General features: G+C 38.7%; 1 gene segment (V, D, J or C); it reads left to right on the top strand.

Moving 5' to 3' along the window:
* The first annotated feature begins 9,211 nt into the window (after positions 1-9,211).
* LOC115784412 (immunoglobulin heavy variable 3-48-like) lies at positions 9,212-9,668 on the top strand. The segment is given in 2 exon segments: positions 9,212-9,260; positions 9,352-9,668. Coding segments are annotated over 2 exon segments (366 nt in total).
* The last annotated feature ends 3,591 nt before the right edge of the window (positions 9,669-13,259 follow it).

Here is a 13,259-nt window from a genome sequence, read left to right on the forward strand (position 1 = left end):
AAGACTCTGCTTTTTAATTAATTATAAGATAATAGTAACAATAAAATTCTCTTTCCTATTTTATTAATACCTATATTTTGAAATTTTATTATGAAACTTTTTATAATGAGCAAGTTCTTTTTTTTGTCAAGTGGAACGGTGATTACCTTGACCCAGGCTGAAAAAAAACACTTATTTATTGCAGAAAAACTGTGCTCACCTCAGTTTGCATCCGTCGTTTACTCTGGAGTACAAAGTGGAGACGCACCCGGTTCTCCCGTCCTCGCAGCACCAAATGTTGAGTCAAAAATTTGATGGGAGTAACCCTCTCTTCTTTGGCCAAAAAGCTATCTTTCCAGGTCTTTTATTTCCAGTTAGAGCCAACTGTTGAGAGCAAATCCACAAAAATAGAGCAGAGCCGTTACCAGTTGATTTATTGAACAGTGTCCAGCAAAAGCATTGCAAAAAAGACAAAGAGGAAAATGCAAAACTCACCGTAAGCAGGTCACAGATGATAGAAGCAGGCAGCGAAAAAGCTCACGGGGCTTTTGAGCGCCGCCATTTATCGCTCAAGGTGTCATCTAAACACTCCCCTCTTTAATCACGTCATATCCCCTGAGCTGTTATTTATTGTATCTTTTAGCACCAAATGCTTCCCAGTTTGAGCCTAAATGTTTCCTAAGAATAATTATATATTTTAAATATCTTTACTTGCTTTGATTTAGAGTCTTAGCCTTTTTATAACACTTTATGGAATATGATGCCAAAGTGGCCTCAGCTTTATGGACAGGATTGCTTGATCTGTTATCTTTATCCAGCTCTTCTGGGTATCTTTCACTCACATGAGCCTTCACATGATGCTTACTCAGCATTTCTTTGACAGTAATCAATCAGACATACATAGGATGTACTTTTAAATGAAAGAAAGCAAAAGCAGTATAAATGACAGTCATAAAGCATAATACTTAAATCAACAGTTCTCAGTCAATATAATCAAAATAAGACAAAATAAATCAAACAGCATAATCAAAACCAAATTAGGTCAATAATCAGTAGTCCATTCAAATCAGTAGTGTCTTAATTCAATAATCAAACATTTCAATAAACCAGATTATGCTTATAATCATTACTGAAAACTTCTTGATTTAAAGTCATTAATAGCAGAGTATAAAACCATACAAAAATAGCCCACAAATGAAAATTTCTTGCATAATATCTGGTTATAACCCGACAGAATACTATTTGCACTGGATATGACAGAGGCCGGGGAGAGCTCTGGAGTGGATTGGTTGGATGGACACAGGAGAAAACTCTGCTGAGTATGGCAGCTTTTTTCAAAGTTGTTTCATCAGGACTGAAGAAGACTCCAGCAGCAGACAGTACCTCGAGATCAGCAGCCTGACAGCAGAAGATTCTGCTGTTTACTTCTGTGCTCCACAAAGCAAAGTGACGAGAGACAGAAGAACAGCGGTACAAAAACCCGAAACTGCCCGTGCAGCTTCAATAACTTTTGGACTTTTTTGCACAATTGTACTCAAAATGGATGGGAAAATAGCAATTACTCATAGCAATGAATTTAGTTGTTAATTTATTTAATGCATTGGATGAACCTAGTAGGTTTACTCAGAAAAAGTGATGTTTTTCTTCAGCAGCTTTTTTTGTCTGTTTTTTTGTTTGTTTGTTTGTTTCTAATAGAACTAGATTATAGAAGGACAGAAGATTCAGAAGACAGGGATCCACAGGGATGTTCAGCCATGGTGTTTCCCCATCTGCAGCTGAGCACTGACTGACTTTTTCCAGCAGAAGTAAGAGCAGCTTATTCAAACCATATATTCATATTTATACATTACTGTGTAGTGTCTGTAAATGGCAAATCTTAGTTTTCTAGAAAAGGACTGTTGGCTGTTCTCTTTATTTAGAAAATAAAGGCCTGCTTTATTTGAAATGACACAGGAATACAGAGGAAGCCCAGATGTCCCAGTTTCTCAGTGGCACTTGAACCCAGCTTACATTTGCAGCTCTGTGTGAAGCAGGCAGTGTGGCATCTGATGTGATCTGTGGGTATCAGGCAATGTAAGCGAGTGAAAATAATATCACAAATATTTTTAGATGTTTGTAGGCACAGGAAGTGTTTTAAAGCCAAAATGAAAAGCTGAACTTTAAAAATTGTGTGAATATGATCACTATGAATGGTTTAAAATGTGACAAAATTGCTTTGTATTTGTGTGTGGACTGGAACGCACATTTCTCAAAAATTGCACACAAATCAGTGTAAATCTTAGTTTATGTTTTTGTGCACATGCAAAGGAACTTTGTTTTTTCCGTATGTAATTTTACCATAAACACATCCATTACTGACAGTTATTATTTCAGTATTATGCACAGTGCATGTCAGTTCATGACAGGACTTAAAACTCACAGACTGATGCTGAGTGAGTTGTGTGTTGCTGTACAGGCTCCAACAGGTTTCCTCCACTCCACAGTGAAACTGCGTGTTGTTGCTTTGAGTAGTAAAAATGTGACACAATAACCTAAACACCCAGTGAGCAAATTGTGGCAAAATACATATTCTAGGCTGAGATATAATAATAATAATAATGTGAATCATATGTTGCTGTTTTCTCCTCACATAAAACAATACTTAGAATTTAAAACAAGAAATTAATCTCTCCATTTTCTAATCTGAAGTTCAAATTTTATTAAAATGAAGCTGAATGAAAAATTTGTGAGGGTAAAATTAAGTGAAGAGTATTAAGTTTGTGTTTTGAAAGGTGAAGTTCACGTCATGTCACCCAGCTGCTGCAGCAGCTGTTGATCCCAGAAGAAAATAATCTAATACTTATTTTGAAGAAAACACCACAATCATAAGTTACTTTTAGAACCATCCCCTAATTATTGTGTCATTGGCTTAGGCTGCTGGGGGACTTCCCATGACGCACTGAACTCCTTCCTGAACTCCAGTCTGCCAGTTTACATTTCTGACCAAGTGAAAGCAAAGGCAGTTCTTTTTCAGTAAATGTTTTCTTGTGAGGAGGAGTCTATGCAAAACTGTCACTCTTCTTAACTGAGTGCAGCAGATGGAAGAGAACAAAAAAATAACATGATGGACTGCAGGACAGGACTGCTGCTTTTAGCTCTCTGCTGGGCAGGTGAAAAATATCTGATAGTTCTGACCTTGTTTTTAATATGCTTTTTTTCTGTTTCTCACCCAGCTTAAATCAAGTGACTTTTCAAATGTGTTACCAGGTGTCGATGCTCAGACTCTGACAGAATCTGAACCTGTCATTAAACGGCCTGGAGAGTCCCACAGATTGACCTGCACAGTCTCTGGATTCACACTCAGCAGCTACGCTATGGTCTGGGTCAGACAGGCTCCTGGAAAAGGACTGGAGTGGATTGCTTATGTAGGCACTTTGGGTTATCCTGCCTATTATCCCCAGACAGCCCAGAGTAGATTCACCATTTCCATCGATGACTCCAGAAGTGAACTCTACCTACAGATGAACAGTTTGAAGACTGAGAACACAGCAGTTTATTACTGTGCCCGACAAACACAGTGAGAGACAGTAACAGGAGAGTCATACAAAAACTACTTCCTCTATTACCAGCACCAGGGGATATCTGGTAAACTCAGTGCCTCTTCACTGCACTGGTAATTTTATCTTTAAATGTTCATGGAAAAAAAAAAAAAGAATAAATAAATAAAATCCTGTTGCAGAATCCATTAAGGAAACCAAAACAAAATTAATAAATATTAATGCATTATCTCCTGCCCAGTGTCACTCTGAAGATTTGGGTTATACAGCATCCCTTTTGGCTGCATCATGAAGTTTGAAACAATCCAGATATGTTAAAGATTTTAATGAAGCTTCATCCAAACTCATACTACCTCCATCTGTGGGCTGCTCCTTTATTCCATTAAAAGACAACAGAAACACAATTTTCAACACATTATTAAAGCAGAAAAAATATTTGTTAAACAATCAATAAAACATAAAGCTCCATTATCATGTATAGTATAGAATCCTGATAAGTATGTCACTATGTAAAGAGTATTTCTAAACAATCAGCAAATTATCACAGCATTTCCACATGCACAGTTGTAATGACCTCACTGTCAAACCTCATTGGATTCATGGTCCCTAATTATCATTAATTCTAATACTCTGTTTACAAATCTTAGCAATTATTTTGAAAGCAATGAAAAAAAAAAGAAAAACTGCAGGTATAAAAAAAAGAAAAAATCATAAGTTTGTTACATTCTGTAACATTACTAAGACAAGTGAGATACCACATGATGTTTTTCTACACCACATCTAGTTAGTTAGTTATCACAAGTTAAAACATTCACCATGTTCAACAGGAGCCAGAGAATAAACACTGCTGGGAGCACATGTCTGCCCTCCCTGAAAGAGAGTTTATTGATTTGTAAATATAGTGACAGTGATGAGAAAATGCTAAAATAAGTTTCTGACTTAAAACACACACAAATGATTTTTTATTTTTATTGTATAGACATCAGCTGACAGCCAAAGGGTTAAAAAAGCCTTTAATGTTTAGATCATTGGTCTCCTTCCTCTGAGTGTCTGAGTTCAGAGAGGATTACAGTGAACAGTGGACTCACAGTTTGTTATGATGGACTGCAGGACAGGACTGCTTATTAGACATAGTAGCATTAGACATAGCACAAGACACATGCTGTTATTTGCTTCCCCAAATACTTGAAACTTGGTTTTTGAATACCAAAAGGCTCCTGTAGAGGGAGGTCTATGCAAAGTTTACCTCCCTTATAAACAGATCATCAACGAGTCTCATTTAATTTGTTAGAGAACTTCTTGGACACTTTATCAAACATACAAACACTCAGATTACAAACTGCTGGAAAATATGGAGTATGGGGTTTCCTGGAGTTTGTTGTTCATTGTTTGTTTCCAGGGTAAGAAAATGATTTATTCTTATAAAAAAAAATAAAAACAACTCTAAAATTCTTTATTAATTTTTAATTTATTTTGTTTTTACTTGAAGGAGTTTGGAGTGAGATCAAACTGGATCAGTCTCACTCTGAGGTGAAGAGACCTGGAGAGAGAGTGAAGATGTCATGCATTATATCTGGTTATAGCCTGACAAGCTATAATATTCACTGGATACGACAGAGGCCGGGGAGAGCTCTGGAGTGGATTGGGAGGATGAGCACAGGAAGAAACTCTGCTATCTATGCCAGTTCTTTTCAAAGTGGTTTCATCATGACTGAAGAAGACTCCAGCAGCAGACAGTACCTCGAGATCAGCAGCCTGACTGCAGAAGATTCTGCTGTTTTCTTCTGTGCTCGATCACACAGTGACAGACATCATATTGAACAGATGTACAAAAACTTTGAGTAGCCATGGGACTTCAATGAATTTGAAGTTTTTTCTTAAAAAACAGGAAAAAGAATCTCTCCATATACTGTATAATTTTACTGTAAGCAGATGAGAAATTATTCAATACTCTTATTTTTTCTGTATGAAGTCCATCCATCCATTCTCTTCCACTTATCCATTCAGCATTGGGGCGCAGGAGCCTATCCGAGCTGTCATGGGTGAGAGGCAGGGTGTGCCTTGTACAAGTCACCAGTCTTTCACAGGGCTAACACAGAGAGACAGACATCCATTCACACCTATGGGCAATTTAGAATCACCAGTTAACCTAACCCCAGTGACCACATGTCTTTGGACTGTGGGAGGAAACCAGAGTATCCAGAGAAAACCCACGCAAACATGGGGAGAGAACATGCAAACTCCACACAGAAAGGCCCGGGCCAAGGTGGATTCAAACCCAGAGCTTCTAGCTGTGAAATAACAGTGTTAACCACTGCACCACCTGTTGCCTTCAGTATGAAGTATTACTACTAAATAGATACTCTAAAATGATTTATTCTGGAAAGACAAGAAAGGTGAAAATAATTCACAGTCACTTTGAGTAACTGAGTGAAAAAAAAATTTAATTGCTTAATTGTTTTTAATAAGTACATGTGGTGATTTTCTTCTTTGTGAGGTATTTAACACAAACAGGAACCTGAATTCTCAAACTGATTTTACAGACTCTCAGTTCACATCCAGTGAACAGCTACACTGGAGCAGACAAGGTCTTGGAAAAGGATGGAAGTGGATTCTGACTAAGTTGCTAACTAAGTTACTATGATGTCATTTGTGAGTTCAGGTCAGGACTGACAATTCACAGTAACTGTTGTTAGTTTGATTTGTTGTACAGGCTCCAGCAGTTTTCATACACACAGGCACTTGCACAGATAGACCCCTAGTGCTGCCCTTTTGCCCTGAATGAGGAATGTGCCCTTTCTGCTGGAGTCCAATTTTTTTTCTCCATCAATATTTAAAAATAAGAATTACCCTCTCTGTCATACCGCCCCCCCCCCCCCCAAAAAAAAAAAGTGTTCTGATATCTGGCAACATTTATTTGAGTTTGCCCCTGTCCAGCTCTCCTAGAGTAAGTAGAGTCAGAAAAGATGTGGGGGGTAAAAATGTCAGTGGCCTCCACCTGTGAAACCATTCCTGTATCGAGGGTTGTCTCATTATTGGCCCTCTAGTGCACCTGTTGTTAATTTCTTTAAAACCAAAGCAGCTGAAACTAATTAACAACCCCCTCTGCTACTCAAATTATCAGACTAATGATTAAAAAGTTTTCCTTTATTTTATTTATTTTTTTTTTGTGAAGACCTATCCACATGATTATCATGCAGCAGATAACATTTCAGGGAACTCATTCCCACATAAACTCCTTTATGATTACTTATTTGATAAAGGCCATTAGCCATTTAAAAACTGAAGATGGGCATTGTCATGATTGCTGTCTCGTTCAAGATGGCTGAAATTTGCAAACGGTGTATGGTGTAGCAGTAGAAATGATGCTATGGTTGCAGCTTGCACTGTAAAAAGTGCTTTGAGTGCTAGATAAGAGTAAAGAAACACTATAAAATTTGCAGTCCATTTACCATGGGCGAAGCTAGGAGGGGGCTGAACACAAAACACTAACCAACTTTACAAAACTGCTTGCTTGTGAGATTGGTTTGTGATTCTGAAGAGGCTGCTGGTGTCTCTAGGTGTTCGCCTAAAATTGGAAGTCAGTACATCTTATTATCCTATTCAGGGTTGCAGGGCCTATCCCAGCTGACACAGGGTACACCCTGTACAGGTCACCAGTCTGTTGCAGGGCCAACACAGAGAGACAGACAACCATTCATACTCACAGGCACTTTAGAGTGACCAATTAACCTCTGTACTATGGGAGGAAACCCATGCAGACATAGGAGAACATGCAAACTCTACAGAGCAAGAGATCCGACCCAAGGTGGAATCGAACCCAGACTTTCCAGATGTCATTCTAGCTGTGATGCAGCAGTGCTAACCACCATGCCACGGTACTGCACTAAAATCAAAAGTAAAGTAAAGTAAAGTAAATCAGTGGCTTAAAAATTATGCTTATGTGAGCCAGCATGTGAGAGTTGAACAGAGGATAGAACAGTCTTCATGAAATTCATTGAATTGCATGGGATTGTGTTAAACATCTGAACCTTGCTGCTATCAATGGGGGTAAAGTGGTAATCCCTCAATCTGCACAGCACTCTGCAGCTGCATTTTTCATTGGAGAAACATGTAACAAATGTGTCATTGCAATTATTTTGTTTTACTTAAAGCTCTGAATAAGTTTGTAAATTATAAATTTTATGGACAGAATGATATAAAACTACAAAAAATGTATCCAGTGGTTGAAATTTGGCAGCTGTTTTGTAGATAGAAATGAAGGCTGAATTGGAAAATTTTGAGAATTCAAGTGGCAACTGGGATTTTTCCAATTAACATCTCCAGTGGGACAAACATGCTGAAAGATTGTTTCAGTTCCTGCTCTAATAAGGCTCATCCAGTAACACATTTCAAAAGCAGAATGAATTATTCAAAAATTAAAGATCACATTCTGTTTTTTTAATAAAACTGGGGAGATAGGTGAATTGTAGCCATGCTGCCCCCCTTCTGGAGGTGCTGCCATTAAAAAGACAGAAACAATAGTGAAAACATATAGGGATGAGTGAGGAAAAAAATCATCTCATACTTTGTATACATACACACATACACAGTATAAGGTTACAAAAACCTCTGCGATAGAGCAGAAGCATACATATAGCATGGGAGCACTAGGGTGGGGAGGGATGGAAAGGGGAGCCAGCGGAGGCTGGGGTGGGGTTGGGCTACTGTGGGGCTGACTCAAACTCCCTCCTCAGCTAACAGTTCTGATAAGATGTATAGTTCATCACCAGGTCAGGGAGATCAGTCCAACACAGGTCAGAAGAAGACAGGACAGCGGGGGTGTAGAGCATCTGTTTACAAAACATCCCGAAGACAATTTGATAAGCGGCAGTCCAAGTCCAGGGAGCCGAATTCCTGATTCTACGACTTGTTTTGGGTACAGACTGCACTGATTAATTTGTTGACAGCCTTCAGTCTCTCTGGCACCTCTCTGTGGCAAAAAAATCCAATTCATCCGAATCTTCTTGGTTTGTTCCTTCGCCGTGCAGAAACAGATACATACACCTCCAAGATCTTACCCCTCCGAATCAGCTCCAGATATACTGAGTCTGAGTTGAGTCTGCACCTTCCTGCATTCTTGTCATAAGCAGCCTTACCAAGGCCAGACAGCTGCCTAGACTTCCTGAATTGCAACGACAAGCCAGGTATCTCCAGGTCCAATTCGGAGCTATCCCAGTGTCAATAAGCCAAATGTGTGTGTCCTCCATTGGCAATACGGCCAGGCACGTCATCTTCCACACCACTCAGGAATCCATAACGTAGCCAGCTGGAATGTCAATTAATAAGAGAGCACAGGGTTCTCCTTCTCCAAATCTCCTCATGGTGAAAATTTGATCAAAATAATGGCGTTGAGAGACCAGCTGACCAGATCCATAATTATAAATTCCAGTTCGGAAGTTGCGAAAAGAGAGACTCTAAAGGAGCAAAGCAGGGGAAAAGGAAGGGCTGGGGAGAGAAGAAAAGTGCGACCATCTCTGCTGAGAGCTGAAGAGAAAAAAAAAAATGTAATATGTAAACTGATTAATTTCCCCACATCATGAATAACTCTACACACGAACACTCCTTTTTTTTTCTCAGGGGAGGAGTCAATGTAAAACTTTTTCATCTCATCTCTACTTATCTGACTGCTTGTAACAGTGGACACACAGTGAAACATGATGGACTGCAGGACAGGACTGCTGCTTTTAACTCTCTGCTGGGCAGGTGAAGTCTCTAAGTGATCTGGCTTTATCTTTATAAAGTTTATTTTTGTGTTACTGACATTTCTCAAATGTTTTCATGTTTGCATTAACAGGTGTTGATGGTCAGACTCTGACAGAATCTGAACCAGTGGTTAAAAGGCCCGGAGAGTCCCACACACTGACCTGCACAGCCTCTGGATTCACATTCAGCGACTACCAGATGGCCTGGGTCAGACAGGCTCCTGGAAAAGGACTGGAGTGGATTTCTTTATTAAGTAAACCAAGTGGTAGTGATAAACTCTACTCTCAGTCAGTTCAAGGCCGGTTTACCATCTCCAGAGACAATGACAAACAGCAGGTGTATCTGCAGATGAACAGTCTGAAAACTGAAGATTCTGCTGTTTATTACTGTGCTCGACGCACACAGTGACTGAAGTTGTTTTATTAGCTGTACAAAATCCTACTGTCCTCATTCTGAGGTCTAAACATTTAGTATATTTGATTATTTATTTTATTCATTATATATTATAAATATTAAAGTACAACATTCATACTTAACATAAACAATAGATTCTATATATTGCATATGCCAATATGTTGCTATACATTGAATTAGTTTTTAAAAAATCTTTATATTTTCTAAAGTCCTAAAATTGTTCAGAGCCTCAGGGTGACTGAGGGTGAAAAGTACCCTACATTAGTTCATCATATCCCTGATTTCATCCTGGCTGTCACTAAGTTGGCAAGAAGCAGGGGCAGGACACGGCTAACATGGAGCCTCTGGATGCCGTCCTTTTCCCAACCACTTTTCCTTGATCTCTGTAAAACGCCATGAGGTCAAGGAAAGGTGTAAACGAGAGTTAATAAGAACTTAAAAATGAGAAGCGTGGTGCACAGAGACAGCAGATGTCAACACTATTGAAAATACCATTTCCAGCAGATGAACTACAAACTAACAACAAACTATCTTTACTATTTTATCTAAAGCATTGACAATCAGGTCCTGCCTTAATGAGGTTCTAATACATGCTTTAAAGGCACAACAACTCTGAAACAATGACATTATACTTGCAGAATATTAACATAATAAATCTCTCAATTAATCAGCTAAATGCAGAGATGATGCTGAGCTTGTGGTATTTTATTGATTTTTAGAACTTTATTCAAACAAATAAAAAACTGTTTGAAAAGTATGCCTTGGAAGTAAATGCATATATATATATAAGTGAACAAATGCAGTGTGGTGTCCATGCAAAACTTCATCTTCAGTCACTTCATGTATGATGCACAGGAAAGGCGTGGACTCAGTCTTACATACAGTATGCACTGCAGACTGGACAAAGCTGTCTTACAATGATCAGAGGTGCTTATTTGTTGTTTCTCTCATTGTATTTTTTACCTTGGTTGGTAACTTTTATAAATTTGTCAGACAAACTAATTTACAGTGTCAGTCAAAAGTTTGGTACTGTATATGCATAAAATATAATTTTACTAATGATCTGTTAACATATGTGTAGGTACTGAGGGTCAAACACTGACTGAGTCTGAAGCAGTGGTTAAAAGGCCTGGAGAATCCCACAGACTGACCTGCACATACTCAGAGTTCAGCAGTGATATTCATGCTGTTTGGATCAGACAGGCTGCTGGAAAAGGACTGGAATGGATTGTTTACATGGAAAGTGGCAGTTATAGCAGCTACTCTGTTATTTCAAGGCCAGTTTAATATCTCCAGAGACAAAAAAGGGAAATGTATCTGCACCTGATCTGAGGATTCTGTTTATTATTTTGCTTTAAGGCCACAGGGACACAAGAATAAGCAATGCTCTACAAAAACTTTACATCCCAATGTTGTATTTACATGAGAAGAAATAAACATCTGTTTAACATTATCAACACATGCAGACATACAGAGTCTCAGTAAAATAATTTCATTTAGTGTTTGTACTGTACCAAGATTGTTCTAGTATTTTGAGTATTCAGTGGATTGAAATAACATTTACTGGAGACGCTCACTTTAAAGACTTACAAAAGGATGAGTCATTTATTAACTTAGACTCGTCCAACAATTATAGTATTTTTAAATGGGCAGAATATGCACCCTGAAGATTTTACTGGTTATTACTGTGCAAGAAACCAGCTATAACACAAACCAACTTTAGCCCTGAACATAAAGCCCTGAGTACCATTAGAGCTTATATAAAACCTAAGGTGCTTTGCCTCATGCTCTCCACCCTTTCACCTTCTATTTTTGTGAGATGAATGATGCCAGGACATTGTGATATGATGCGTGGTAGTTTCCTGACTGAATGTAAGTCATATGCAAATCAGCTTTCTTGTGTGTTACCTTATTAGAAGGTGAAGTGTGTCTGTGCAGTGAGAGAACAAAAGAGCTCACAGTGGTTTTTTTTAACATCAGCAAATGTTGGAATTTTTTTATCACTTTGATATTAATATTTACTGGTACTATTTTTAGATCATTTATTAGTACTTACATTAGTCACACACACACTGGATTAATGAACGCTGTAGGTAGTAGGATAAAACTGAGGTCTGTTATATTCTTTTCTTTTGGATGTTCAGGGACTCACTTTTATCTCCTGTTTAAACAGCTCTCATCTGTGTTTGAAGCTTCACTTTATCTAATGCACAACATTTTGTTCACATGACTCTTTATCACCTTTTTTGATAAGTTTTGACAAGTTGCTGAGGACAGTGTGCCCTTGAAATCTGGGATCCACCTGTGTTTTTGCAATATGAATAAAGCGTGGGAATAAATTTTGTATACTTAGATAAAACTGGCCTAAGGAGTTTTTTATAGTGGAAGTTTTAGAAAGCTGTCAGTGGGAGTATTTTTGGAGCGGTAGTTTCAGCTGGGAAAAGTCCTTCATATTGACAGTTGTTATATCTGCTGTAGATTATGAAAAGCCTCGGTGGACTGTGTTTTTGAGCCTGTGCAAAAAGGAGCGGAACTAGTGGACTTCATAGCAGGTTGACTGACAATCAGGATTCCAGAGACGCCCCCCCGCATGCAAATTGGCCAAAGACAAAGGAGAGGGTGGAGTGAGCTTTGGGGGAAAGGTATAACTGCCAAGTGTGGGAGAGGCCGGGAGCTTTTTCCTTCCCCTCTGTCTCCTTTGCTAACTTTCCTAACGGCTCAAAGGCACAAACTCTGTTTATATGTCTTCTTGTATTCTGTTTAACTCTGTGTATCAATAAATCCTGGCAACAGATCCTGCTCATCTCCAGTGCCTTTTTTGAAAAGTTTGGTTTTAATTCCAAGACCATCTGATCCCAATTGGAATCTCCTCGGCCTGTAGGAGGGGTAGCAGGAGAGTCAGACCACGACCAGACACCATGTTCTCTGTGACTCTGATGCTGCTGCTGGCAGTTGGATCCTGTGAGGAGCTTCAGATGAATAATAAACACAAAAGAAATGCAGAACATTTTGATGAATGAGAGAAATAATGTTAATCTCTTTTTTCACAGGTGTGCACAGTATTGAACTCATCCAGCCAGACTCAATGGTTGTGCAGCCTGGACAGTCTTTGACCATCACCTGTCAGGTCTCTGGTTATTCTCTGACTGATAACAGCTATGCAACAGGTTGGATCAGACAGCGTGAAGGAAAAACGTTGGAGTGGATTTTGTCTCGGTGGGGTGGAGGTGACTTTTATCAAAACAATGTTCTGAAGAACAAATTCCTTTACCACACGCACACGTCTTCTTCATCTGTAACACTAACTGGAGTGAATCTGCAGCCTAAGGACACAGCTGTTTATTACTGTGTACGTGGCCCACAGTGACACAAACCACCCACAGACCTGCTCAAAAACCCCAAACCATGAAACTCAACTGCAAATTGTATGCAACATTAATCTTTGAGATCAACTTAAGTTAAAAATAACTAAATAATAATAATAATAAATTGTGATTCCTCTCGTTGTTTTGTTTTGTTTTGTTTTGTTTTGTTATATTTTTATTACTGGCTTCATAGATAAATATGGGATGTTTTATGTGTCAT

The sequence above is a fragment of the Archocentrus centrarchus genome, chromosome 8 (genome assembly GCF_007364275.1).
Source record: "Archocentrus centrarchus isolate MPI-CPG fArcCen1 chromosome 8, fArcCen1, whole genome shotgun sequence".
Lineage (NCBI taxonomy): Eukaryota > Metazoa > Chordata > Actinopteri > Cichliformes > Cichlidae > Archocentrus > Archocentrus centrarchus.